This window comes from Cyrtonyx montezumae, unplaced genomic scaffold (assembly GCF_038088225.1).
Source record: "Cyrtonyx montezumae isolate F1298 unplaced genomic scaffold, pur_monq_1.0 scaffold_133, whole genome shotgun sequence".
Lineage (NCBI taxonomy): Eukaryota > Metazoa > Chordata > Aves > Galliformes > Odontophoridae > Cyrtonyx > Cyrtonyx montezumae.
Genome location: NW_027071863.1, coordinates 37,609 through 65,093, shown reverse-complemented (window position 1 = coordinate 65,093; position 27,485 = coordinate 37,609). Strand labels below are relative to the sequence as shown.

At 64.1% G+C, this 27,485-nt stretch overlaps 2 protein-coding genes across 5 annotated transcripts; both read right to left on the bottom strand.

The window, feature by feature from the left end:
- Window positions 1-2,196: 2,196 nt before the first annotated feature.
- TPM3 (tropomyosin 3) lies at window positions 2,197-18,122 on the bottom strand. Of its 4 annotated transcripts, none has more exons than XR_010621910.1 (10): window positions 17,970-18,121; window positions 17,247-17,372; window positions 12,472-12,605; window positions 11,897-12,014; window positions 11,596-11,666; window positions 10,694-10,769; window positions 9,325-9,387; window positions 9,183-9,252; window positions 7,846-7,923; window positions 2,233-2,323 (listed from the first exon to the last, which is right to left on the bottom strand). XR_010621910.1 is itself a non-coding variant. In XM_065731188.1 (9 exons), the coding sequence occupies exons 1-9, from the start codon at window positions 18,081-18,083 to the stop codon at window positions 2,241-2,243; spliced, it is 855 nt and encodes a 284-aa protein (XP_065587260.1). In that variant the 5' UTR covers window positions 18,084-18,122; the 3' UTR covers window positions 2,197-2,240. The 4 variants fall into 4 exon arrangements, 2 of the variants coding, with proteins under 2 accessions (XP_065587260.1, XP_065587261.1); XR_010621911.1 differs by lacking the exon at window positions 2,233-2,323 and adding an exon at window positions 6,502-6,571; XM_065731188.1 differs by lacking the exon at window positions 7,846-7,923 and having other exon boundaries at window positions 2,197-2,323; window positions 17,970-18,122.
- Window positions 18,123-22,095: 3,973 nt separating this feature from the next.
- On the bottom strand, window positions 22,096-27,478 carry CUNH1orf43 (chromosome unknown C1orf43 homolog). The gene is given in 8 exon segments (XM_065731192.1): window positions 22,096-22,236; window positions 22,239-22,311; window positions 23,578-23,636; window positions 23,737-23,903; window positions 24,102-24,155; window positions 26,498-26,606; window positions 26,708-26,809; window positions 27,327-27,478. Coding segments are annotated over 8 exon segments (756 nt in total). The 5' UTR covers window positions 27,396-27,478; the 3' UTR covers window positions 22,096-22,113.
- Between the last annotated feature and the right edge of the window lie 7 nt (window positions 27,479-27,485).

Sequence of the window (27,485 nt, the reverse complement as noted above, 5' to 3'; positions counted from 1 at the left end):
TTGCTGCCTATGGGGCACGTGGGATTGGAATAAGGGATTTGGGGTCATTTGGGGTGGTTTTGGGGACTTTTGGGGGGCATAGCTGCCATGTGGAGCACACGGAATTGGAATAAAGGATTTTGGGGTCATTTCTTGGGGTTTGGGGGTCATTTCGTGGGATTCTGGGGCCGTTTTGGAGACCTGTGTGAGCTGGTGTAGGGAGCTGCTTAGGCAGGGGGGACGGACTCGATGATCTCTGGAGGTCCCTTCCAACCCCTCTGATTCTGTGATCTGTTATTAAAACTTCCAACACCTGAGGAGCTTTTCGATCCGCAGAACAATCCCTAACTTGGTTTAGAAGCCGCACTCCATGTGGGCTCCGTTCTACACTGGATCACTGAGCGCTGGGGATGCCATTTTCTGTAGCCCACATCTTTCTACACCGCCCCTCCCCCACCCCGATCCCCTCTGTCCCCACACACCGCCCCCCCATACCAGGAGTAGCCCCCCTCCCCACCTCGGCCTTCAGCAGGAGGGGGACCCGCCTGTCCCGGCTGAAGGACAGCAGCACTTCGGGCGCGTTTCGTTTAAAGACGATGAAGAAAGAAAGGAGCGCCTCGTCGGCCGCGTCCGAGCAGCGAGGCAAAATGGCGCCGACCGCAGGGCGCCGTTCCCGCCTTTTCCGACGGCCTCTCTGCGCATGCGCATCAGACCACGTGGTTCGCGCAATCGCCTCAGCCATGCGCCGGTCGCGCATGCGCGCTGCCCCGCCCTCACGGCGCCCCGCCCCTCCCCCCTCATGCGGTGAACGGAGAGACGCGCGACGCTGTGGAGAGATCGCTTTTTATTTCAAAAAGACAGTAAGACAAGTTCTCAATTTAGTATCAAAACACTTGACGTGGTTCTTTTTCTTTTTTTTTTTTTTCCTCCTCCACTTTGGCCCCGTAAACCAACGCACACAGCGCTGGCAATGCCTCCCCCGGGTGGGAGGGGAAACCTTGGCCCCGGGGACAACCACGGTTGGACCGGAGCTGATCGGCCCAGCCCAGGGATGGGGAGCAAAGCGCTGAGCGTAAGGCACAGCTGTCCCCAGGCACTGAGAGCCACGCTGCGTGGATCCCACGGGAAACACGCGGGGGGGGGGGGGGTGAGGGGAACAGCCACCGAGCAAATAGGGGGAGCTGCTCAGAGAACGGGGGGGAGGGGAGAGAGGAAAGGGGAACAGCCATCAAGTGGATTGGGGGAGCTGCTCAGAGAACGGGGGGGGGGAGGACGGAACAGCCACTGAGCGGACAGAGGGAGCTGCTCGGAGAAGGGGGGGGAGAGGGAGGAAAGGGGAACAGCCATTGAGTGAATTGGGGAGCTGCTCTGAGAACGGGGGGGGAGAGGGAGGAAAGGGGAACAGCCATTGAGTGAATTGGGGGAGCTGCTCTAAGAACGGGGGGAGGGGGAGAGAGGAAAGGGGAACAGCCATTGAGTGAACTGGGGGAGCTGCTCTAAGAACGGGGGGGGGAGGAAGGAACAGCCACCAAGCCGCTAGGGGGCGCTGCTGGCAAAACGGGGGGAGGAGAGGGAGGAAAGGGGAACAGCCACCCAGCGGATAGGGGGAGCTGCTCGGAGACCGGGGGGAGGGGAGGGGGGGAAAGCGGAACAGCCACGGAGTGAATTGGGGGGGGGCTGCTCGGAAATAGGGGGAGGGGAGATGGGGGGGGAGAAAACGAAGCGACGAAACGAAACCAAACTGCTTTTGCTCGGATCGCTTCTCCACAGAGTTACCTTAAAGCTGAGAAATGGAACTGCTCATCGGGCAATGAGCTCTCGGAGCAAAGCGTGCCCCCCCCCCCCCCCCCCCCCAATCCCCATCCTCTCCTATCCCCCCCCCCCCCCCCAGAGCACAGCAGTGTGTTTAATACCAAACTTAAAGCCCAAAGCGTTGTGCCTCATTTGGAATGTGTACAAGGGTTGCTCCAAAACAAAAAACCCAAAGGAAAAAAACCCCAAACCGAAACCAAAAAAAGGTAATTACAAAATGTGTACATCTCAAACGCTCCCCCCCCCCCGCAATCCCCCCCCCCCCCCCCAATCCCCCCCCCACGACGTTATTGCATTGTTTATTTCCCTTAATGACGCTGCGTGAAGCTCTGCCCAACCTGGTGACCTCCGACCCTGAGCTCTGTTGGCAATGGAAAGGAGATGGGGTGGGAGGGCAGCGGGGGCCGGGGGGGGCCGGGGGGGGGGGGGGGGGGCAGCAGTGGGCCCCGTTACATCTCGTTCAGGTCTAGCAGGGTCTGGTCCAGCATCCGTTGCGTGCAGAGGTGCTCCTCTTTGGTGGACTTGAGTTTATCTGGCGGGGAAGAGGAGAGGCACAGTCACAGATCGGCTTCGGGGCTTCGCCAGAGGAAAGCTCGGCCCTCTAACCCCATTAGAGCCCCTAAGACCCCATTGTAACCTCATTAGAGCCCCTAATACCCCATTGTAACCTCATTAGAGCCCCTAAGACCCCACTGTAACCCCATTAGAGCCCCTAAGACCCCATTATAACCCCATTGTAACCCTAAGACCCCATTATAACCCCTCTGACCCATTATAACCCCATTGTAACCCCTAAGACCCCATTATAACCCCTCTGACCCCATTATAACCCCATTGTAACCCCTAAGACCCCATTATAACCCCTCTGACCCCATTATAACCCCATTGTAACCCCTAAGACCTCATTACAACCCCATTATAACCCCTCTGACCCCACTGTAGCCCCTAAGACCCCATTATAACCCCATTATAGCCCCTCTGAGCCCATTATAACCCCATTGTAACCCCTAAGACCCCATTATAGCCCCTCTGACCCCATTATAACCCCATTATAGCCCCTAAGACCCCATTATAGCCCCTAAGACCCCATTATAACCCATTATAACCCCTCCGACCCCATTGTAACCCCATTATAACCCCTCTGACCCCATTATAACCCCATTATAGCCCCTCTGACCCCATTATAACCCATTATAACCCCTAAGACCCCATTATAACCCCTCTGACCCCATTATAACCCATTATAGCCCCTAAGACCCCATTATAACCCCACTGTAACCCCTAAGACCCATTACAACCCCTCTGACCCCATTATAACCCCACTGTAACCCCTCTGAGCCCGATCCCTGCTCTCTCGAGCCGTGGGTGCCCGCGTGGAGGTGCTGAGCAGCTCTGCAGTTTCCCTCTGCCCCGATGGGATTATGAAGCATCCTCTGTGTGCGTGTGTGCGTGTGCGTGTGCGTGTGTGTGCGTGTGCGTGTGCAGCTCTGCCCCGGGGCCTTCCACACTGCCAGCGCCGTGAGGATTAAACACACTCAAGCCATCAGCCCCACCCCCACCCCCACCCTCCATCCCCTCCCCCCCCCCCCCCCAGCACAGGACAGAGATGCCAAGCTGGCCGCCAGGACCTTGCTACCCAGCAGCGGGGAGCAGACAACCAAAGGAGTGGGGACAGCAGGCGGTGAGGGCAGGGCAGGGTGCTGCAGCTCTGCCCGGGGCTGCGGGCAGCTTCACACGGACCTCACGTGCTCCTTAAGCCGGGGGGAGGGCTCAGATCCTAGCACCCTTAGGTGGGCTTCACCCCATAGGTGAGCCCACCCATACCACTGCAGAAATCCACGCGTCGGGGCACCGGGCAGACACGCTGTGGGGAGAGGGTCTTTAGGATCGGTCTCCAGCTCCCCGGGGGTCTGGGGAGAGGGTCTTTAGGATCGGGTGGTTTCAGCTCCCTGGGGGTCCGGGGAGGGGGTCTTTAGGATCGGGTGGTTTCAGCTCCCTGGGGGTCCGGGGAGGGGGTCTTTAGGATCGGGTGGTTTCAGCTCCCTGGGGGTCTGGGGAGAGGGTCTTTAGGATCGGGTGGTTTCAGCTCCCTGGGGTCCGGGGAGGGGCTGCAGCCACCCCGAGGTCACAGACCACGCACGGCACACGCAGCATCAGCATCTACAGCCCCGACCGCGGCGGCACCGCTCCCGCAGGCACTCGGGACACGGCTTCGACACCCCCGGGCTCTCCCAACCCATCCTGGGACCCCACGGCTGCACTGGGACGGGGCCCACGAAGCCCCCCCGGGTCGGGGCTCAGCCACGCAGGAAAGCTCCGGGTGTGCGGTGCCGCGCAGAGCTCGAGGTCGCTCAATGAAAACAATCCTACAGCTCACATACAGGGGAATGAAAGCTGAATCCTACAGCTCACATACAGGGGAATGAAAGCTGAATCCTACAGCTCAGATACAGGGGAATGAAGTCCCACTGCATGAAATCCTACAGCTCAGATACAGGGGAATGAAAACTGAATCCTACAGCTCAGATACAGGGGAATGAAGTCCCACTGCTTGAAATCCTACAGCTCAGATACAGGGGAAAGAAAGCTGAATCCTACAGCTCAGCTAAAGGGGAATGAAGTCCCACTGCTTGAAATCCTACAGTCAGATAAAGGGGAAAGAAAGCTGAATCCTACAGCTCAGCTAAAGGGGAATGAAGTCCCCACTGCATGAAATCCTACAGTCGATAGAGGGGAATGAAAAGCTGAATCCTACAGTCAGATAAAGGGGAATGAAAGCTGAATCCTACAGCTCAGATACAGGGGAATGAAGTCCCACTGCATGAAATCCTACAGCTCAGATCGAGGGGAATGAAAGCTGAATCCTACAGCTCAGATAAAGGGGAATGAAAAGCTGAATCCTACAGTCAGATAAAGGGGAAAGAAAGCTGAATCCTACAGCTCAGCTAACGAGAATGAAGTCCCACTGCATGAAATCCTACAGCTCAGATAAAGGGGAATGAAAGCTGAATCCTACAGCTCAGATAAAGGGGAATGAAAACTGAATCCTACAGTCAGATAGAGGGGAATGAAGTCCTACTGCTTGAAATCCTACAGTCGGATAGAGGGAAAGAAAAGCTGAATCCTACAGCTCAGATCGAGGGGAATGAAGTCCCACTGCTTGAAATCCTACAGCTCAGATACAGGGGAATGAAAACTGAATCCTACAGCTCAGCTCACGGGAACGAAGCCCCCACTTCACAGCAGCCCTCCGTCGGTGTGCGCAGCCATCCCGGGCCCACGCTGCGGATAGGGCTCAGTGCCCCTATGGACCCACAGCGGCTCTGTTGGAGGGCTCAGTGCCCCTATGGACCCACAGCGGCTCTGACGGAGGGCTCGGTGCCCCTATGGACCCACAGCGGCTCTGATGGAGGGCTCAGTGCCCCTATGGACCCACAGCGGCTCTGTTGGAGGGCTCGGTGCCCCTATGGACCCACAGCGGCTCTGTTGGAGGGCTCGGTGCCCCTCTGGACCCACAGCGGCTCTGTTGGAGGGCTCGGTGCCCCTATGGACCCACAGCGGCTCTGTTGGAGGGCTCAGTGCCCCTCTGGACCCACAGCGGCTCTGACAGAGGGCTCAGTGCCCCTATGGACCCACAGCGGCTCTGTTGGAGGGCTCAGTGCCCCTATGGACCCACAGCGGCTCTGTTGGAGGGCTCAGTGCCCTCACGTCTTTCAGACCACGATCACCCCCGAGCAAGGCCTGGCCCCGTGAGGACACCGACTCGGGGCTGAGCAGTCACAGCACATCCCCCCCCGCCCCACAGATCCGCCCCGACGGCCCCACACAGGGGAAGGGCTCCTCCTCGCCCGGCCCCTGCCCCATCCCGAAGCCACCCGGTGGGCAGAGCCACGAGCAGAGGAGCTGGCAGCCCCCGCCGTGCCGTGCTGCGGGGGGCACCAAGGCCAGCCCGCCCTGCGGGGCTCCCAGCACCCGGGACGCGTCCCTGCCCGCCCCGCTGAGCCCGGGACAGCGGGAGAGGAGGAAACCACGCTCAAGAGACGGACAGAGGACAGCTCCCGGCCTCCAAGCACTGCTGCACGCAGACAGGGCCCCGAAGCCCACCCACGGGAGGGAGCAGCAGGACCCGAAGCGATGAGCACCGTTAGCACCACCCTTCCAGGACCTCGGCAGCAGCTGAACGCAGAGCGGCCGCTCACAGCCGTGGGGCTGCAGCAGCAGTGCCCGGCCCCACCCCCCCCCCCACCCACCCCACTTCCCTCGGGGCCGTGGGGAGCAGCCGTGCCTCGCGGTCAGCTTACCCGCACCCCCAGCCCGTGGCCACCCGCCTGCACAAACCCTGCGGTCCCGTCCGAGCAGAACCTCCCCAAACCCCCCAGGCACATCACCCACCCACCCCCAAAATGAGCAGAGCCGGGACCTCCCCGTGAGCTGCGGGAGCACCGTGCCATCTCCCGGGGGGGGGGGGGGGGGGGGGGGGGGCAGCGACGGTGGCCCCGTCCCCGCGCAAAACCCCGACCTGAGCCGCAGGGCCGGCACCGCCGGGATCCCCACTTCTGGACTGGGGGGCAATGGCCCAGCAGAGCCGGCCAAGCTCCTGCCCCATTTCTTGCCCCCTTTCCCGGCCCTGACACGGAGCGGGGTCGGGCAGCTCTGGCGTGCACCCACACCCACTGGGAGTGCTTCGCGTGGAGCCGCGTGAGCACAAACCTGAGGATCAGGGAACCACGGGAGATGTCCCATGTCACCAAAGCTCGACTCCTGAAGGGCTCTTCGGGCCCTGGGGCAGAGGAGCCCACCCAGAAAGGAAAAAAAAAACACGGGAGAAACCGCTCTCAGTGCCCACGGAGCACCCAGATCCGCTCCAACCTCACACCAGCAGCGACGTGCATCGTGCCCACGCCGTGCCCACGCCCCCCCAGCCCCACACGGCCCCCGGGCGGTCCCCCCCCGCGGGACGTCAGCCAGAGGAACGTGCTCTTTATTATCAGCTTTCACACCTCGGCCGAGGGCAGGGAGCGCTGCAGAGCAGGCGGGTGAGGGAGCAGCTCCGGCCTCTGCCCCCCCGGGGCACCGTGCCCAGAGCTGCACTTCACCTCCGGGATCCGAAACCGCTCCCGGAGGGAAACAAACAAACCAGTGCCCCCCACGGGACCCACGAGGCCACGACCGCGTGGAGGTGCAGCGGCCCAGCAGCAGCAGCCAAGTGGGCACCACAGACCCCTCCGAAAAGCACCGGCTCTTCATTCCGTTCATACAAGAGATGTTTTCCCTCGGGAAAGGTGATGTCATGCTCGAGGCAGAGGCAAGAGGAACATAAAGGCGCCCTATGGCCGCACAGAAGAGGCGCTCCCGGCCGTGTCTGGCACGGCGCGGCCAACAGGGGAGCTTTGTTTGGGAGGGAGCGTGGCACAACCGGGAGCTGGCGAAGCTCAGCGTGTCCGCAGCGCTCCTCCCCGGGGCTGCCCTGAGCGCGGGGACCGCCAAGAGGAGCGGGGCGGAGAGCGCGGGGTGCAGCGCAGAACAAAGCCGCCAAGCAGAGAGGCAAATCCAAGGGGGGGTTGGAAAGGCGAGGCTCATCTGCGTGGAACAGGAGAGAGAGGGGGAGGAGTTTGGGGAGGAAGGGCAGCGCGGGGACTCCTCCTCGCTCAGTGGGGAGCGGCTGAGAGCGCAGCTCAACCCCGACCCGAAGGCGAAGCCGAGGAGCAGAGGGGCAGAAATGAGCTCAGCTACTTCCACAGATCGTTCACGGCCACAGCGGAGCACAAAGCTCCTCCGGGAGGGACCCCCCGAGACACGGGACCCCTCCCCGAGACACGGGACCCCCCCCCCCCCCCGAGACACGGGAGGGCAGCGCAGCGTTACGCACGCAGCTCGCAGGCGCTGCAGCGAGAAGGCAGCGTGCTGCACGGCCACCTCCCGCGGCCGCAGATCTGCAGAAGTAACCTCGACCGCTCAGTGCCACCGATCCAGCTCCGAAAACCACGGCACACCAAGCAAAGCGGCGCGGGGCCTGCTGAAGCGAGAGGCAGACGGCAGCCAGCTCATATTTACATGGAAGTCATGTCATTCAGGGCGTGGTCCAGTTCCTCACTAATTGCTTTGTACTTCAGTTTCTGGCATAGAGCTCATCTGGGTTTAGGAGGAGAACAAAAGGGAAACCATGAGGGAGAGGCACCGGACTTCTTCCAGCGGCCTGGGGCAGGAAAAGCGCTGTGGGGTTCGGGGGCAGAAGTGAACCCAATCAGATGGGGGGGGGTTCACTCAGACCCCACCCACAAAAAAACACGGGGGGGGTGGGGGAGGGGGCAGCTCCACCCAAGGAGGAGATTGCCCCACCCAAGGAGGGCACAGCTCAACGCGTGCTGCTCTCGCCTTGGGTTTCAATACAAAACCTGTTTGGGAGAAGTCGGTTAAGTAACAGCGGGGAGCAAGAGAGGGAATTCCCACGGGACTGGGCCGAGCTCCAGGGCCGCTCCCGCGCTCCGCATCACATAACGGAGCCACGGCCACCTTCCGTGGGGCCACGGCCACCTTCCGTGGGGCCACGGCCACCTGGAAAGCAGCTCAGAGCTGGCAGGGTCCTCCTACAGCTGGGAACGCTGATAACTGCTTCCCAGGGCCCGGGTCAGGTGTCCTACACTAGCTCAACCTCAGCAGCAACAGCGGAGCCAACGCTCGCTCGGCATCTCTGGGGGGCAGCGCGCGGGGATGGGGAGTTCCTGCAGCCCCCGTGGGGCGGCTCAGATCACAGCTCTGCTATTCCTACAGAGACCCACGAGTGGGATCCAGGCTGGAGGATGCGGCCTCCCAAACTCCGAGACCTGGCACTCGCCGTGCCCACGCTGCAGCAGCTCCATCACGGGGAAGGATCCGCCTCGGGTCGGAGGAGGCCGCTGCAGCTCTCTCCTACCACGGCTGGGAGAGGTGAGAGCGCACAGGAATGGCCCTGGAGTAGCGTGAAACCCGGAGGAAAGCAGCCCAGCGTCGCCGGGACAGGAGGAGGACCCGGGGCAGCTTGATCCTGCAGCAGCGCTGGGCACCCCCGGTCCTCCCGGGTCGGATCCTTACTCTCCTTTCCATCCCATTAAGGCTGTCTGCAGACAGGCCGCGCGCAGAGCGTTCCACACTGAAGCACAGTCATGGAAACCGATCCCTCTGAGCTCAGGTGGGGGTTTTTTCCCCACCCCCCCACTCCTCTCCCCAATGCCACTCCTCAGATGGGAGCACGGGGATGCAGTTACGCTCCACCACCAGCGCTCACACCTCCGTCCTGCCGCGCAGGGCAGGGTGCTGGGAAGCTCCAGGCCTGCCAGGGCACACCACAGCCCGGCTCCGAGCCCCCCACTCAGTCCACACCACGATCCTGGGCTCCCCCCCCCCCCACGTACCTTCCAGATCATCGATGGTCTTCTCCAGTTTGGCTACGGAGCGCTCGGCGAACTCGGCACGGGTCTCCGCCTGCAGACAGCCCGGACTCAGCACAGCGGCTTTTGGACAGGGACCGACCCCCCCGCGGCCGCCCCCGCTCACCTCTTTGAGTTTATCAGTCAGGATCTTGATCTCTTCTTCGTATTTATCCTCTTTTTGGGAGTACTGCGGGGTAAAAAGGAGCGATCAGCATCCGGCAGTCCCCGGCAGCGCCGCTCACCCCATAACTCCGGAGTCCACGGCTGCAAAGGGACACTTCAGCCCCACACCGCATGCCCACACACTTCCAATCACCGAGCCCACTCTCCCTCTCTCTCTCTCGCCCCCCGAGCCCACTCTCTCCCTCTCTCTCTCTCCCCCCGAGCCCACTCTCTCTCCCTCTCTCTCTTGCCCCCCGAGCCCACTCTCCCTCTCTCTCGCCCCCCCAAGCCCACTCTCTCTCCCTCTCCCTCGCCCCCTCTCCCTCTCTCTCTCGCCCCCCGAGCCCACTCTCTCTCTCACCCCCCCCGAGCCCACTCTCTCTCTCACCCCCCTCCCCCGAGCCCACTCTCTCCCTCTCTCTCACCCCCCCCGAGCCACTCTCTCTCCTCTCTCTCACCCCCCGAGCCCACTCCCTCTCTCTCTCACCCCCCCCCCGAGCCCACTCTCTCTCCCTCTCTCTCGCCCCCTGAGCCCACTCTCTCTCCCTCCCTCTCTCTCCCCCTGAGCCCACTCTCCCTCCCTCTCTCCCCCCGTGCCCACTCTCTCCCTGAGCCCACAGGGGTCGGACAGCAAACCACACCATGCGCACTGCACACAGCACAACCCTCATCCCGGCAGCAGCACCCTCAGCTGCTCAGTCCTCCCCGGCGCAGGGGGACGGATGTCCCTCCTGAGCTCAGAGCTTCCAGCACGGGTCCTGAGCCGACCTCCATCCCGGCAAAGCCAGCTCGGCTCTGCTCCGTCCGTCCCCGCGGGCGCTCGGCTCTCACGCGCCCTTTACCAAAGCGAACGTTGGCGGCCCCCTGGAAAGCAGCCCTACCTTCTCGGCCTGAGCCTCAAGAGACTTGAGGTTGTTGGTGACATTCTTCAGCTCCTCCTCCAGCTCGAACATTTACTGTGGGGTTTCGTAAAGGGGGGGGAACCAAACCAAAACAACAAAAAGGAAAAGAAGCGGGAGGGAAAGACGGGAGAGAGGAGAAATGAATGGTGTGCAGGGGACGGCGCCGCGCTCGGCCGGGACCTCGCTCTGAAAGCAAGCTCCCGCCGCACCTCCGAGGCCGCGCTTCAGACACCCCCCCACGGGGCACTGAGCGGGCGAGGGTCTCCACCGGAGCCAGCGTCCTCGAGGAGAAGCTGCGCCAGAGGGAGAGGAGCTGGACAGACAGGGACAGCAGGCAGCGCTCGGGCGGAGGACAGAGAAGGGCGCGGAGAAGCTGAGAGAGGACCACAGAGCTGTGGTTTAACGGCTCGAGAAGGGAACGGTTAGTACCTTTTCCTCGGCAACAGACAGACACTTCAAGTTCTGCTCCGTCACTCTGATGTGCTCCCGCAGCTCCCGGACACGACTGTTAGTGACGGTCACATGATGGCACAAGCCAGGTGGGGCAAAGGGTCAAAAGGAGCAGCGAGAACACAACACGGCAGAGCCGAAAGGGGCGGGGGAGAAACACAGAGAGGTCACGGTCACGACATGCACGGCCGGGACGAAGCGCGGCGCGGCCGCCGCACGCATGCTGCCCTGGTTAGACAAGGCCTGCACTACACAACGGCCCTGGAGACGCACAGAAGGAGCCCGAGCAGCACCTGGGCTCCGAGCAGAAGCTCGGCCGGATCCTCAGCAGCACAAACAGCCGTGGTGATGGTGGAAGTAACGAACGAGGCCGCAGAGTGACCGCCCTGCAGCTCCGGGGCCTGGGCACGAGGCCGCGGCCGTCCCTGGCACAGGGGACCCCGGGGCACAGGGAGCTGCTTTGGCAGCAGGGTCGGACCCAGCGATCTCCCGAGGTCCCTTCCACCCCCTACGATCGATTCTGTGACCCAGGGGCGGCACGGCGCGCTCGGTGCCCCATAGCGGCGTGTGGGGGAGCAAGCAGCAGCGCTGGTGGACACCGAGCGGAGCGAGAGCTGCTCGTGCTGCTCTGGGGGGGCAGAGGGGCTGAGCCCCCCCCCCGGCTGCCAGGCACGGCGTGCTGAGCCTGCCGTGCACAGCACTCCACGTTCTCAGTGGGATCTCATCCTGTGCGGAGCGGGCGGTTACTCCCAAGCTGCTCCGGTGGGGATCTGAGCCCCCCCTGTACTCCAGGCCTTGTGTAAGCAGGTTGGAAACGCCATCCGTGTTAGTTGCCATGCGCGGGGGGAGACGTGCCGGACACACGCGGGCAGGTTACTCACGACTCCGCCAGCTCAGCTCTCTCCTCGGTGCGCTCCAGATCTCCTTCGATGATCACCAGCTTCCGAGCAACCTGCGGGAGAGCAGCAGAGCTCACAGCAACGAAGGGCAACCCACGCCCCACGGGGAGGCTGGAAAGGCCCCGGAGGGAACGCCCGCAGGAGCCGCTGCCAGGGCTGGGCTGGGGGTGCAGCTCAGAGCCGGGCCCCCCCACATCGTGGTCCCGAGAGCAGCGAGAGGAACCGTGGTTCCCACTCCGCATCAGCCCCCCCCCCCCCAGAGCATCGCCCCCCGGGCTCTCACCTCCTCGTACTTCCGGTCCGCCTCCTCCGCGATGTGCTTGGCTTCCTTCAGCTGGATCTCCTGCAGCTCCATCTTCTCCTCGTCCTTCAGAGCTCTGTTTTCAATCACCTTCATGCCTCTGCCCCCCCGAAAAGAAAGCGAGCAGCACCGCAGAGGGCCGTGGTTAAAACAAAGCCCCACAGATGGGCAGCGTAACATCCCCCCCCCACAACCCCCTCCCAACCCCCCCCCCCGACCCTACAGAGCCACTGCTCCCCTGAGGGCAGGAAAAGAAGAAACCCCACTGCCCCATGGGCTCCGTGCGGGACGGCCGAGCGCCTCGAGGCCCAGACCGTGACGGCCGAAGTGAGCGGGGTCGGCTCGCAGCGCCAACTGGAAGCACCGCAGGGACCGCTCCCCCCCAGCGCGCGTTCCCAGCTCCAGACCGGCGGGGACCCCCCCCACCATCCCCCCCCAGGCTCTGGGATGCACCCTGAAGGCCGGCAGCCCTCCTCCAGCAGCACCTAGAAGCACGTATTTACACCCCCTTCCCACCTCCAGGAGCAGAATCAGACCCCCCCCCCCAACCCGCTCACCTCTCGCTTTCGTCCGCCGCCTTCTCCGCCTCCTCCAGCTTCTGCAGCGCGGTGGCCAGGCGCTCCTGGGCCCGGTCCAGCTCCTCCTCCACCAGCTGGATGCGGCGGTTCAGGGACGCCACCTCTGCCTCGGCCTGCGGGGACAGCAGCTCAGCCCGGGCCGCACTCTGCTCCCTTACACCCTTACACCGCGCCCGGGCGCTGAGCCCCCCCCCCGCAGCACTGGCACGGCCCCGCTCACAAACACGGCTTTCTCAGCCTCGAGGTGATGTGACAGCTTAAGCCAGGAGAGCCAAGGGGATGACTTACACCGCTGCCTCTCCTCCAGCTGCTGCCATCCTGCTGCCCGCCTGCCCCACTGCTCCGCCCGCCCCACTGCTCCCTGCCCACTCCCGGGGTCCGGACGCGAGCACCGCACAGAACGGACCCACTCAATGGGAACCCGAGGGAGGCGCGCAGCTCGGGGGGCTCAGAGCAGTGCCCACCCACTTCTGGGGGCCCACGAACCACAGCTCCCACAGCAGAGTCCTCACCCGGCCCCACACCCGGCCCCACTCCTCAGCCCCCCATGCCAGCAGTCAGTGCGCAGCCGGGAGACCCCCAAATCTCCAGCTGGGAGCCCCACATACGCTGCTGGGAGCCCCCCCAGCGAGCCCCCCCAGCTCCACGTGCCAGCAGTCAGCATGCAACTGGGAGCCCCCCAGTCTCCAGCTGGGAGCCCCCCCCCCAGCCCCACGTGCCAGCAGTCAGCATGCAACTGGGAGCCCCCCAAGCTCTGGCTGGGAGCCCCCCCCCCCCCAGCCCCACATGCCAGCAGTCCGCGTGCAGCTGCGAGCCCCCCAAGCTCTGGCTGGGAGGCCCCCCCCCCCCAGCCCCATGTGCCAATGGTCAGCATATGCAGCGAGCCCCCCAAGCTCCAGCTGGGAGCCCCCCCAAGCTCCACGTGCCAGCAGTCTGCGTGCAACTGGGAGCCCCCCAATCTCCAGCTGGGAGCCCCCCCCTCAGCCCCACATGCAGCAGTCTGCGTGCAGCTGCGAGCCCCCCAATCTCCAGCTGGGAGCCCCCCCCTCAGCCCCACATGCCAGCAGTCAGCATGCTGCAGGGAGCCCCCCAAGCCCCACGGGAGCCCCCCCAGGCATGATCACAGCAGTGATGGAGGTTTCAGTGAAGCAGCAGAGCTCAGAACCCCCCCCCCCCCAAAACCAGACCTGCACCACCACCCCATCACCCACGGAGCATCCGCCCCACGGAGCCCACGGGACACAGCCATCTCCGGAGGTCCCTTCCAACCCCACAGTTCTGTGGCTGCTCCGGGGACGGCAGCCCCACAGGCCGCCCCAGAAGCACCCAGCAGCCCCCCCCCCAACCCGAGCAGCCCCCCCAAAATGGAGCCACAGCCATTTGGGAGCAGCGCCCGGCACGGACGGTACATCCCAGCGGCGAGGACGTGCTACACCAGAGCAGGAGGCCCAGCAAGGACCACACGGCGGCCACAGCTCACAGCCCGCTCCTCAACCCCCCCCCGCCCCAGCCCACCCCAGAGCCCCCCCCCCCCCCCGAGAGCCCCCCCAGCCCCCCCGCACCGCTCCTCGCCATCGATGCCAACAATGCCCCGACCGAGGAGGAAGTGGTGCACTCAGAGAGGAACAAAACCACCACAGAGCAGAACTGGGAAGGAGCTCCCGGCGTGGGCACCTCTTACTGGTGAGCCCCCCCCCCCTCCTCCTCCTCCTCCCCCCCCCGGTGGATGGAGGCACTCCACCCCACAGCCCCCCACCTGTGGGCAGTGCAGCCCCTGTCCCGATGGGAGAAGGGGCTCTGCCCCACTCCGGGACTGCAGGGCACCCCCAGGTGGTCATTTTGGGGTCACTTTGGGGGCCACTGCTGCGATATGGGGCCCACGGAATTGGAAGAAAACATTTTGGGGTCATTTTGGGGTCACTTTGGGGGCCATTGCTGCCATATGGGGCCCACAGAATTGGGATAAAACATTTTGGGGTCATTTTGGGGTCCTTCTGTGGGACTTCATGGCCTTTCCGGGGAGCACTGCTGCCATAGGAGGCGTGAGGAATTGTAATAAAGGAACTTGGGGTCATTTTGGGGTCCTTTTAGGGGCACTGCTGCCATATGGGGCCCATGGAATCGAAATAAAGGATTTGGGGGTCATTCTGTGGGATTTGGGGGTCATGTTGGAGTAATCTGGGGGGATTTTGGGGTCACTTTTTGGGGTACTACTGCCATATGAGGCACAGGGAATTGTAATAAAGGATTTTCAGGTCATTTTGGGGTCACTTTGGGGGCACTGCTGCCCTATGGGGCCCATGGAATTGGAATAAGGGATTTTAGGGTCCTTCTGTGGGATTTTGGGGGACACCACTGCCATATGGGCCCATGGAATTGGAACAAAGGGTTCTGAGGTCATTTTAGGGCGATTTGGGGTCATTTTTGGGGGCACTGCTGCCCTATGGGGCCCACAGAATTGAAATAAAGGATTTTAGGGTCATTCTGTGGGATTTAGGGGGCACTGCTGCCCTATGGGGCCCATGGAACTGTAATAAAGGATTCTGGGGTCCCTTTGTGGGATTCTGGGATCACTTTTGGTGGACTTTGGGGACACTACTGCCACAGGGAATTGGAATAAAGGATTTTGGGGCCATGCTGTGGGATTTTGGGGGGCACTGCTGCCCTATGGGGCCCACGGAATTGGAATAAAGGATTTCGGGGCCATTCTGGGGATTTCTGAGCCACTCGGAGGGATTCTGGCATCATTTCGGGGTCACTTCCAGGGCACTGCACCCAGGATCCCACTGGCCCTCTCGGCCACGCTGCTCACAGCCAACCTGCCGCCCCCCGGGACCCCCAAGTTCCCCCCCCGGTACTGCTGAACGCCGTTATCCCCCCCCAGGAGCGGAGGTTGAGCTGCGGCACACGGAGCCCCAGCAAACACGCGCGTCGCCATGACAACACCGGAGAGCCGGAAAATTCCTTATGTGGCCGCGAATAAAGAGCCAACGGAGGGCGGGGAGGGGCTCCCGGGCTCGGCCCCCCCCCCACCGCCGCACCGCTCCCGAAGGACACAACCGCACCGGGAAAACCGCAGCTCGGACCGAACCGCAGCGGCGGCGCCGCACGAGCGGAACCTCCGCGGGACGCCGTGCCCCCCCCACCCCCCCCCACGCACAACCGGAGCTCCCCACGAGCGGGGCGGGGGCTCCGCGGCGGCCGTTCCCCCCCAACCCCCCCCCCCCCCGGTCCCACCGGGCGCAGCCCCGCGCCCCCTCCCGACCCGACCCCCCCGTCCCACCGGGCGCAGCCCCGCGCCCCCTCCCGGAGCGGCGGAGCCTCCGCCGAAACCCGCACCGCGCATTCCGGGTCCCGCACCGCCCCGCACAACGTGGCCGTGCCCCCCCCCCCCCAAACCCCCCCTCCGGGCTCCCGATGGAGGGCGGCACCGCGGAGCGGGGGCTCAGCCCGGACCCCCCCCGGGACCTGAGGACGGGGGGTGGGGCACACCGGACCCCACACCGGACCCCACACCGGACCCCCTCGGCGCCCCAAAGCGGAACGCGCGGCACCGCCCCCCCCCCCCCCAAAAAAACCCGAACCCCGCTAACAACGGCCGGCCGCACCCCACCCCCACACCGAGCAACCCGGGACCCCCCACCCCGGCCCTCCCCCCACCCCGGCCCAGCCCCCACCTGCTCCCGTTGCGGCGCTCGGCCTCCACCTCCCGCTGCAGGCGGTCCGCCCGCTCCTCGGCGTCGTCCGCCTGCTGCTGCAGCACCTGGATCTTACGCTTCACCGCCTCGATCGTCGTGGCCCCCGCCATGGTCCCTCCGCTCCGCGCCGCGCCCGCCCCGCCCTGAAATACCGGAACCCGCCGCCCCGGCCGCGCCGCACGGGATGTGACGTCACTTCCGCCCCCCCCCCCCCCCCTCCCGCCTCCACGCTCGGGCGGATGCGCCGCGCCCCTCCCGCGTGGAGAGCGAACCGTGGGCAGCCCGGACGCACCGGGCCCGTGTCACGCGTGGCGGTGGGAGCACGGTGCGGGTGGGATAAACCGTGGGGCGACGCGGCGCGGCCCGCAGGTGAGCGGGGACGCCGGGCTGTGTGCCCCACGCGCGGCCACTCGAGGTCTCCGCGGCCCGTGGGCCTTATACGGGCACGGCGGCGGCGGTGCATTCCCGGGGGCTGAGCTCAGCGCCCGCCCCTCCCCCCCCCCCCCCCGCCACGCATTTCCCACTTCGGCTCCGGAGCCGCAGCTCACCTCGGCTCACGTGACCTCAGCTCACCCGCAACGCCCCCCCCCCACCCGCACCCCCACGCCGCGTGCCCCGACCCCGAGAGCTCCGTCCGTGGGGTTCCACGTGGCGATGGGGGCAGCGGTGCCCTCGGTCCCCTCCCCGCGGCGCAGAGACCCCACGTGGATGACCCCACGCGGAGCTGAGCGCGGCTGCTCCGATGTCACCGCCCCACGGAGAGCGACGGCAGCGTGGAGAGCCGCAGCTAGACGTTGGGCTGAGCCGACGGTCCTCGGGGCCGCCGCGTCCCCACGGGTGACCAACAGCGCCGCGTGGGTGCGGTGCCCAAACCCCGCAGCGGCCGACAATAGCAGCGCTGCGCCGGTTCCCTCCGTCCCTTCGGCGCCGCTCCTCCCCCGCGGCCGTGACGCGGCGCCGACCCCACGGGACCACCCACGGGACCCCCCCCAGCCCCCCCGGTTCCTCTGCCCCCATTTTGGGGAGCCCAGACCCGCCTCCCGACCCCGCGCGCACATCCGCCGCCTTCTTCTCGGCCAGCTCCAGCTTCTCCTGGGCGTCCTTCAGCGCCTCCGAGTACTTGTCCAGCTCATCCTCCGTCCCCTTCAACTTCTTCTGCATGGCGGCCAGCTCGTCCTCCAGCTGCGAGCACGGCACCCGTCACCCCACAGCCCGCACCCCACAGCCCGCACCCCACAGCCGCCCCCCTACGGATTGGGGGGTCACTCTTTTCCCCCACAGCCCCCCCTCCGCCACCCCACGCCACCATCACTCCTTTCCAACCGGCCAGCAGCGATGGGAAGGAGTCGCTGCCCCACGGCTCAGCCCCAAACCGCCCCATAGCTCAGCCCCAAACTGCCCCATATCTCAGCCCCAAACTGCCCCAAAGCTCAGCTCCAAACCGCCCCATATCTCAGCCCCAAACCACAGCTCAGCCTCAAACCGCCCCATATCTCAGCCCCAAATCACCCCATATCTCAGCCCCAAACCACCCTATATCTCAGCCCCAAACCACCCCATATCTCAGCCCCAAACCGCCCCATATCTCAGCCCCAAATCACCCCATATCTCAGCCCCAAACCACCCTATATCTCAGCCCCAAACCACAGCTCAGCCCCAAACCGCCCCATATCTCAGCCCCAAACCGCCCCCCAACTCAACCCCAAACCACCCCACGGGACGGGGTCCCCCCGCTGTCCTTTCCCGTGGACCCCCCCCCCGTTCCCGTTGCGCCCCGACCTGTTTGCTCCGCTCCTCCGCCTGCTTCTGCTCGGCCTCGGCCTGCTCCGCCCGGTCCAGGGCGTTCTCCTTGTCCAACTTCAGCATCTGCATCTTCTTCTTGATGGCCTCCATGGCTGCGGGGGCTGCGTGGGGTGGGGGGGCCGGAGGACGCGCTCGGGGGCACCGCTGCCGCCCCGGTTTATGGGTGCTCTCCGCTCCGTGGGCGCGGGGGCTTTGCCTTTCATGGCCCTCCCCCCCCCCCCCCCCCCCCCACCGCGGTGCTCCCAAAAAGTCTCTGCTCGGGACCCATTGTCTGGCATGGGGGGGTCCGGGCGCCGCAGCCTTATTTGGGCTCCTGTGGGACAGCTGGGGCGGTTATAAAAAGCAGTGGCAGGTCGGCGGGGGGGGGGTCCCGCATTGTCCTGGCTGCCCCCCCCCCCCCCCGCAAGGGGACACCCATATTGGTGGCACAGGGACACCCGCGTCCCACCCCGGCAGCTCCATGTATGCCCAGGCAGGGGGGGTGATGTGGCCGTTCCCCCCCCCCCCCCCGGCAGCCCCAGCTCAGCAGCCGTGGCTCACACGCACCCCAGCACCCCCCAGTGACCCCAACCCCCACACCCCTGGGTGATATTTCCCGCGCGTGGGGGGGGGGGCAGCGTGGCAAAGGGCGCACTGAGCCCAACGCTATTTTAAGAGCAGGAGCTTAGCAGCAGCCCCCGGCCCACATCGTTCAGCCCTTGGGGTGGGGGGGGGGGGGACCGGGAGCAGCTGAACCCCCAGGACCCCCCCACCCCACCTCCCCCCCCCTCACAGTGCCCAGCCGTGGGGCAGGGGATGCTGCTGGCACCCAGGACCGCATTATCCCGGCACAAGGAGGGATTCCAGGAGCTCCTTGGCACAGATGTGGGGCAGGAGGGACCGGGGGGGGGGGGAAAGGGGGGGTGAGCAGGGCCCCGTGCCCACTGCTGCGTGCTCAGGGGACAGGTGGCGGGCGCTGAGCCCACGCTGGGCGGCCCCTGGCGCTGTAAGAATATGTTTGATATTGAGTCGGTTTCCAACAAAACAACCTAATATCAAACATATCAGACAGAATCAGGGCGGGACGGGACGGGGCTTCCGCTCCCTCCCTGCGGGAGAAAGAAGGGAGAGGAATGGGACGAGCGTGGGGCCGTGCCCGCTGTGCCCCCACTCGGCCTCCGGCGTGGGCTCCTGGGCCCTATGTTCTGCTGTGGGGCGGCTGCTCCGTGGGCTCCTGGGCCCTATGTTCTGCTGTGGGGCGGCTGCTCCGTGGGCTCCATCCCTCCGGGATCTTTGGGGTCTGGGGGATGAGAAGGAGGCGAACGGCAGTGGGGCAGGGGGGTCAGCGTCCCGTGGCACGGCGTGGACGGGTGGGTCAGCGTCCCGTGGGGGGTCAGCGTCCCGTGGCGGACCCCCAGCGCTGTCCTTACCTGCCCGGCTCGGGGGTCTCGGTGGCGGTTCTGTCCCCGGTGCCGTCGGTCGCCGTTTATAACCGCGCTCAGCCGCAGCCGGCGGGGGGACGCGGTCAGAGAGCGCCCCGGCCCCACACGTGGCCTCGTTCCCATTAATTACCCATCGATGTCCCCCTGCCCCCTCCGCCCCTCCGCTCGATGTGGGTCGATGGCCCCGCGCCGCTGCTCCTGCCCCCGGTCACACGCGGCCGTCATTAGTGGGGACGTCGATATGGGGCTGAGTGTTCCCCGTGTCGGGGGCCGCGTGTGACCCTGGCCCAAGGACGAGCTGTGTGCTGTGTCCCCCCGCACCGTCCTGTCCCCATTCCCATCCCATCCCCATCCCATAACCATCCCCGTCCATCCCTGTCCCCATCCTCATCCCATCCCATCCCCATCACATTCCCAATCCCTTCCCCATCCCATCCCATCCCATCCCCATCCCATCCTTCTCCCCATCCCCATCACATTCCCAATCCCTTCCGCATCCATCCCATCTCCATCACATTCCCAGTCCAATCCAATCCCCCACCCCCCAATCCCCATCCCCATTACATTCCCAATCCATTCCCTTCACATTCCTAATCCCTTCCCATCCCATCCTCATCCCATCCCCATCCCTATTCCTGTCCCATTCCCATCCCCATCCCATTCCCATCCTCATCCCATCCCCATCCCATCCTCATCCCCATCCCATCCCTATTCCCATCCCATCCCATCCCATCCCCATCCCCATCCCTATTCCTGTCCCATTCCATCCCCATCCCATTCCCATCCTCATCCCATCCCATTCCATCCCATCCCATTCCATCCCATCCCAATCCTTTCCCATCCCCACCCCCACTTTTGGGGAACACAGGAGCTGAGCACCCACACCCCCCTGCACAGTCCGAGTGGGGATGCGTGCACTGCAGTGCTTGGAGCCAAAGGGAGGACCACATTTGGGACGGACATCGGGGCACGGCTGTCCCCCTCCCCCCCCCCTCCCATAGTGTCGTGCCACGCGTGCACCACGGGGACCCCAAACCCAACCGGGCCGGGATGCGGGGACACAGACACAGCCCAGAGCTGAGCGGGGGACGGCAGCGGGGACACACGTGGCCGCGGCTCCGTGCCGCGGGGCGCGCGTGGGGCGGCGATGTGACGCGATGGCGAGGTGACAGCCGCGCTAATGAAGGGCTGCGGGGGAGGGGGGGGGGGGGGCTGCCCGCGGCCCCCGGCGCTGTCAATAAACTGAGCCGGGCAGCGCTGATGGACCCCGGGGCCGGGAGACGCCAAGGTCGGAGCAGCACCGGGACCCGCACCGGGAGCACCGGGACCCGCACCGGGACGCGGCGGCGGAGCGCGAGCGCTGCGTGCCCCGTGCTGCCCTCTCCCGGTGCACGCGTGGGTATCGGTGCTGCGTGTTGAGCTGCGTTGCCTCCGTGGGCTCACATCCCCTCTGCTTTATTCCCAAGCAAACGCCGCGCGGTGCCCCGAGACACCGACAGCCGCGTGTCACAGCCGCGTGTCACGGCCGCTCCGCGTGGAAAGGCCCCCCCCCCCCCCCCCACGCGGCCGTAGTTCCCGGTGTTCCGCCCGCAGCAGTCGGTGCAGAGCCGCCCACCGGAGCGGCGGGGCCGGTGCTGAGCCCGTGGCACCCAGAGGAGGGGGCCCGGAGCTCCGGGGAGGGGGGGGAGGGGGGGTGGGTGCGTGAGCGTGGGGGGACGGACACCCACCGCCATCAACTCTTTGCTGCGAGGTGCAGCTCTGCCTCCACGCCCCACATCTGCTGCGGGTGATGTCCCCCAGCTGTGGGGACAGAGACCCCCCCCCACAGGGACCCCTTCACCCCCCCCCCCCCAGGGCCCCCTTTGCCCCTCTACCTCCGCAGCGACTCCGTGTGGTCGCACTCTGCCAGGACCTGCAACCAAAGCCGCGTTTGCGATGCTCAGCCCCCACGGGGCATCGGCTGTGCCCCCCCTGCCCCCCCCCCCCCGCGGGGACGGAGCCCCCACCCCCACGCACCGCTCAGACCCCACTGCCGACCCCAAACGCGAAGGGTCCACCCGTGGGGCAGCGCACCCGAATGGGATGGGGGGGGGGAGGGGGAAACAAACTCCTTTTATTAAACAGCCATTAAAAAGAGCGCAGAGCCCCACGGCGGGGGGGGGGGGACGCATCCTGCCCCACGCTGCAAGCCGCCGGTGTAGGGGGGGGGCTGCTGAGAGTGGGGGGGGGGGAAGCCCCCCTTGGGGGGGGGGCACAGAGCCGCATCTGCCCCGAGTGCAGAACACACTGCATCCCAACGCGGCTCCTCGGTGCTATTTACGCAGCCCAGCCCCCCACCCGTGGTCACTGCAGGGGAAGAGCAGCATTCACCCCCCCCCCCCCCGGGACGGGCAGCAAAACGGAGCCCCACATCCACACGGAGCCCACGGGAAAGGGGCAGAGCTCAGAGCCCACCACGCTCCGTGGCTTTCAGCAACAAGCGACAGCTAGCCAGAGTTTATTCACAGGGCCGGGGCTCCAGCGCACCCACAGCACCCCAGAGAGGATCCGGCCCACGGAGGGCTCCGCCAGCTGATGCTCCACGGCCTCGGGGGGGGGGAGAGGGTCCAGCACACGGACCCTGTGGCCTAAAACCACCCCCCCCTCCCCCCCGGGTTCACTGCACCCGGCCCGGGGCGGTGCCGGAGGAGGGTCCCTGCTCACAGCGTGCTCTCCAGCGTGTTGTAGTTGTCCTTGAAGCTCTTCAGCTCCAGGAAGTGTTTGGCACGTTTGCTCTTCTGGCTGGAGGGCAGGTAGGTGACCTGGATGGTGGCGGGGTTGGACGCTTCGGGGACTGAGTGAGGTCCTTGGCCGCAGACTGGTGCTGCCTCTGGCTGCTGCCGCCCCGTGCCTTGGTCCTGCAGGGAGAGGAGCTGTCAGAACTGGGGGGGGTGGGGGGAGGACGTGGGCTCTGCCCCCCAGGAGCTGCTCAGCCCCACACGGTGCAGATCTGCCCCAGGGCAGCAGCTCTCAGGTCTCAAAAGCAAGGATGTATGCGTTCCTGCGTGCCGGGCTGCTCCGTGCCCCTGGCACTAAGAGGGCAAAGCGCGGGGGTCACGTGGCTGAGAGCCAGCTCCGGCCCCAAAAAATGTGCACGGGACGACCCCAAAAACGTGCACGGGACGACCCAAAAACGTGCACGGGACGAGGAAACCCAGCTGAGCTCCTCCCAGCCCGGGCTGCTTTCACACCACCAGTTCGGGGTCGTGGAGGCCCACCGCTGTTCCCCTCGGTCAGTTTGCAGAGGACACCGAGTTGGGAGGATGGAGTTGGGAGGATGTGTCAAAGTGCTGAGGGCAGGGGGACCTGCAGAGGGACCTGGATCGGCTGAACTGCTGGGCTGAGCTCAATGGGGTGAGGTTCAGTAAGGCCAAGTGCCGGGTGCTGCACTGTGGCCACAATAACCCCATGCAGTGCTATAGGGGCAGAACGGCTTGAAGGATGGAGAGAGGAAAAGGACCTGGGGGTGTTGGGTGATGCTCGGCTCAACGTGAGCAGTGTGCCCAGGTGGCCAAGAAGGCCAACGGCATCCTGGCCTGGATTAGAAACAGTGCAGCCAGCAGGAGCAGGGAGGTGAGCATCCCCTGCACTCAGCTCTCCAGTGCTGCGTTCAGTTTTGGGCCCCTCACTGCCAGAAGGACATGGAGGCCCTGGAGCGTGTTCAGAGAAGGGCAGCAAAACTGGGGAGGGGCCTGGAGCACCATGAGGAGCGGCTGAGGGAGCTGGGATGGGTTGGGGTGGAGAAGAGGAGGCTCAGAGGAGACCTTACTGCACTCTGCCACTTCCTGAGGGGGGGTTGTGGTGAGGAGGGGGTGGGCCTCTTCTCCCTGATAAATAACAACAGGACGAGAGGGGATGGCCACAGGTTGCACCGGGGAAGATTGAGATGAGATCTGAGGAGGAATATTGTCTCTGAAGGAGTGGTCAGGCCCTGGGATGGCCTGCCTGGGGAGGGGGTGGGGGCACCATCCCTAGCGCTGCTCAAGGAGCGTTTGGATGAGGTGCTGAGGGATTGGATTGAGCGGTTGGGTAGGGATGGTGACAGGAGGATGTTGGACTGGGTGATCTTGGGGCTCCTTTCCAACCTCACGAACCTATGAACCTACCCCGAAAGCGACACCTACATGTTTGCCAGCTCGTTCAGAGCATCCTGGTACTTCAGGTATTCCGTTTTCCCGAAGACCTGAAGGCAAACAGAAAAAAAAACCAGGGGTCGGGCACAGCCCCGGGGTGCAGCAGCACGGCCCCGAGCCGGGCGGCGGGATCGGGGCGGCCCCACGCACCCCGGTGCCGTAGCGGGCGCTCTCGTAGCCGTCCAGCAAGGCGTCGATCAAAGCTTTGCGGATGCCTTTGAAGGAGCTGCTGGAGTTCCTGAGCTCCAGCAGATAGGCACAGAAGTTTTTCCCTATTAAAGATTTCGGGTATCTGCCCTCGGAGTGGAACGGGATTTCTGGAAAACAAAAAGCGCGGCGCGACCGAATGGAGCAGCATCCCACCCCCCCACCCCCCCCCAGAGGGGCCCACCATCCCTCACTGCCCCCAACACCAACCCCGGGGGGGGGAAGGGGGGGGTTAATGCCCACTGCTCCCAAACAGGAGCACAACCTCTGCTCCTCTGCCCCCTCCTCACCCCGGGGTGCTCTCTTACCCGACGTGCGGATCGCGTCCAGCGCCTTCATCCTGTACAGGTAATTATAGCAGCCTGGGGGGGGACAGAAAGCAAAATGAGAGCTGAGCCCAACCCGGCGGGGGAAGGGAGGAGCAGCACACAAAGGGACGGCAAGGAGAGCTCAGCAGTCACAGAATCAGAGGGGGGGGGGAATGGACCTCCAGAGATCCTCGAGTCCAACCCCCCGCCAAAGCAGTTCCCTACACCAGGTCACACAGCTCTCCAAAATGGCTCCAAAACCCCAAGAAATGACCCCAAAACCCCAAGAAATGACCCCAAAATCCTTTATTCCAATTCCATGTGCCACAAATGGAAGCAATGGCTCCCAAAAGGACCCCAAAACCCCATGAAATGACCCCAAAACCCCATGAAATGACCCCAAAATGACCCCAAAATCCCATGAAATGACCCCCAAACCTCAAGAAATGACCCCAAAATCCTTTATTCCAATTCCATGTGCCACAAATGGAAGCAATGGCCCCCAAAAGGACCCCAAAATCCCATGAAATGACCCCAAAATGACCCCAAAATCCCATGAAATGACCCCCAAACCCCAAGAAATGACCCCAAAATCCTTTATTCCAATTCCACGTGCCACAAATGGCAGCAATGCCCCCCAAACCCCATGAAATGATCCCAAAATCCTTTATTCCAATTCTGTGTGCTCCATATGGCAGCAATGCCCCCCAAAAAGTCCCCAAAACCACCCAAAATGACCCCCCAAATCCTTTATTCCAATTCCACGTGCCACAAATGGCAGCAATGGCCCCCAAAAGAACCCCAAAACCCCAAGAAATGACCCCAAAATGACCCCAAAATCCTTTATTCCAATTCCATGTGCCACAAATGGCAGCAATGGCCCCCAAAGTGACCCCAAAACCCCATGAAATGACCCCAAAATCTCATGAAATGACCCCCAAACCCCAAGAAATGACCCCAAAATCCTTTATTCCAATTCCACGTGCCACAAATAGCAGCAATGGCCCCCAAAATAAACCCAAAACCTCATGAAATGACCCCAAAATCTCATAAAATGACCCTCAAACCCCAAGAAATGACCCCAAAAATCCTTTATTCCAATTCTGTGTGCTCTACATGGCAGCAATGCCCCCCAAAAAGTCCCCCAAAACCACCCAAATTGACCCCCAAATCCCTTATTCCAATCCCACATGCCCCATATGGCAGCTATGCCCCCCAAAACGACCCCAAAGTGACCCCAGACCCACAGCACTGCAGTCTGTGTCCGTTCCCCCCCGTCCTGTCCCCACGCACTGCTGAAAAGAGTCTGGCCTCGCCACTGTGCCCCCCACCCCTCCGATATTTCTCCCCCTGGATCAGGTCCCCTCTCCCCAGGGCAGAGCAGAGGGGGAGCATCCCCTCCCTCGACCTGCCGGCCACGCAGGAGGCTGGGCTCATTCTGGGATGGATTTTGTGGGAGTTCGGGGTCATTTGGGGGGCTATTGCTGCCGTATGAGGCACACAGAATTGAAATAAAGGATTTTAGGGTCGTTTTAGGGTTATTTGGGGGGCCGTTGCTGCCATATGGGACCCATGGAATTGAAATAAAGGAATTTGGGATCGTTTTGAAATGATTTTGTGGGGGTTTTGGGGTCATTTTGTCGGGCAGTGCTGCCATATGGGGTCCATGGAATTGGAATAAAGGATATTGGGGTCCTTCTGTGGGATTTGGGGGGCACTGCTGCCATATGAGGCACGTGGAATTGCAATTAAGGATTTTAGGGTCATTTTAGGGTTATTTGGGGGGCCGTTGCTGCCATATGGGACCCATGGAATCGGAATAAAGGATTTTTGGGTCATTTTTGGTGGATTTTGGGGGGCACTACTGCCATGTGAGGCTCGTGGAATCGCAATTAAGGACTTTAGGGTCATTTTGGGGTCCATTGCTGCCATATGGGATCCATGGAATTGGGATAAAGGATATTGGGGTCCTTCTGTGGGATTTGGGGGGCACTGCTGCCATATGAGGCATGTGGAATTGTAATAAAGGACTTTAGGGTCATTTCAGGGTTATTTTGGGGGGCCGTTGCTGCCATATGAGACCCATGGAATTGGAATAAAGGATTTCGGGGCCATTCTGTGGGATTTCTGAGCCACTCGGAGGGGATTCTGGCATCATTTCGGGGTCACTTCCAGGGCACTGCACCCCAGAATCCCACTGGCCCTCTCGGCCACGCTGCTCATGGCCAACCTGCCGCCCCCCGGGACCCCCAGGTCCCTCTGTGCAGAGCTCCTCTCCAGCACTCCTCCCCACCCTGCCTGCCATCGTTCCTCCCTAGCTGCTCGACCCCACACTTGCTTTTATTAAACCCCATCCCCACTCGGGGGGGCAGGCAGACCCCCCCACTGGGGGGCACCTTGTGTCTCCAGCTGCAGGAGCCTGCTGTCGTCCTCGGCCAGCAGCTGCGGCTCGTACTTGATATCCTGCACCCTCGAGAGCCGAATGTCGATCTCCTCCTTTAAATCCTGAGGACGAGAGAGCGAGAAGGAATTCAGGGAGCACCGACCCCGCTCCTCCCGACCCCGTACCGGGAGCTCAGCCCCCCCCCCCCACCCCCAGCACCGACCTTGGGCGCGTGCTGCCCCACGGGGACGTGGGGGCCGCGGCGGGACTTCATGGCAAAGCGCATGATCTGACGCTTCACGAAGATGAACAGCAGCACGAAGACCTGGGGAGGACAGCGGGGCCGGGGGCTCAGCGTAACCCACCCCACCCCCCACCCCACCAAACCCCACCCCCACCCGGCAGCTCCGCGGCCCCACGGCTCGGCCCACCCGCGGCCCCACGGCTCGGGCCCATCAGTGCTCCCTGAGCCTCCGTTGTGCGTCCTCTCTCTGCCCCACGGATGAATTGAGGCTGGAGCCCTTACGGCCCCCACGGAAAACCCCACGAGGACCCCACGCTCGGCCCCTCACTGTGCGCCCACGTGGAGCCCCACAACCGCCACAGGCCCAACGGGGACCGCACACAGCCCCACGTAGGGCCCGGCTCCCACCCCACGGCGCTCCCATAGAAACCTCACGAACCCACCTCACCCCCCCACACTCCACCCCAGCCCGCGGGCACCGCGCACAGCCCCACGCCCCTCCCCCCCTCGGGAGCCCCGCACACCTCCCAGGCCCGACCCCACGACCACGCGAGGCCCACTCCCGCAGGACCCCACGCCCCTCCCCCCGGGGGCTCACCAGGCTGCCGTAGGCCATCACCAGCACCACGTTGACCCCGGACAGCCAATTACTGCCGGCCCCCGCCATGCCCGGCCCGGCGCGGGGCCGCACAACATGGCGCCCACCGAAGCCGCCCCGCGCCCCCCACCACGTGACGCGGAGGCGCACGCGTGGAAG

What these genes read in the sequence shown, in the direction of transcription:
- TPM3 (XM_065731188.1), bottom strand. Translation starts at nt 18,083, where the DNA reads ATGGAGGCCATCAAGAAGAAGATGCAGATGCTGAAGTTGGACAAGGAG. An exon ending in CGGACCGGAAGTACGAGGAG is followed by an intron (nt 11,667 to 11,896) that starts GTGAGAGCCCGG and finishes GCTCTCCCGCAG; the next exon opens with GTTGCTCGGAAGCTGGTGAT. An exon ending in TGTCTGTTGCCGAGGAAAAG is followed by an intron (nt 9,388 to 10,693) that starts GTACTAACCGTT and finishes TTTACCCCGCAG; the next exon opens with TACTCCCAAAAAGAGGATAA.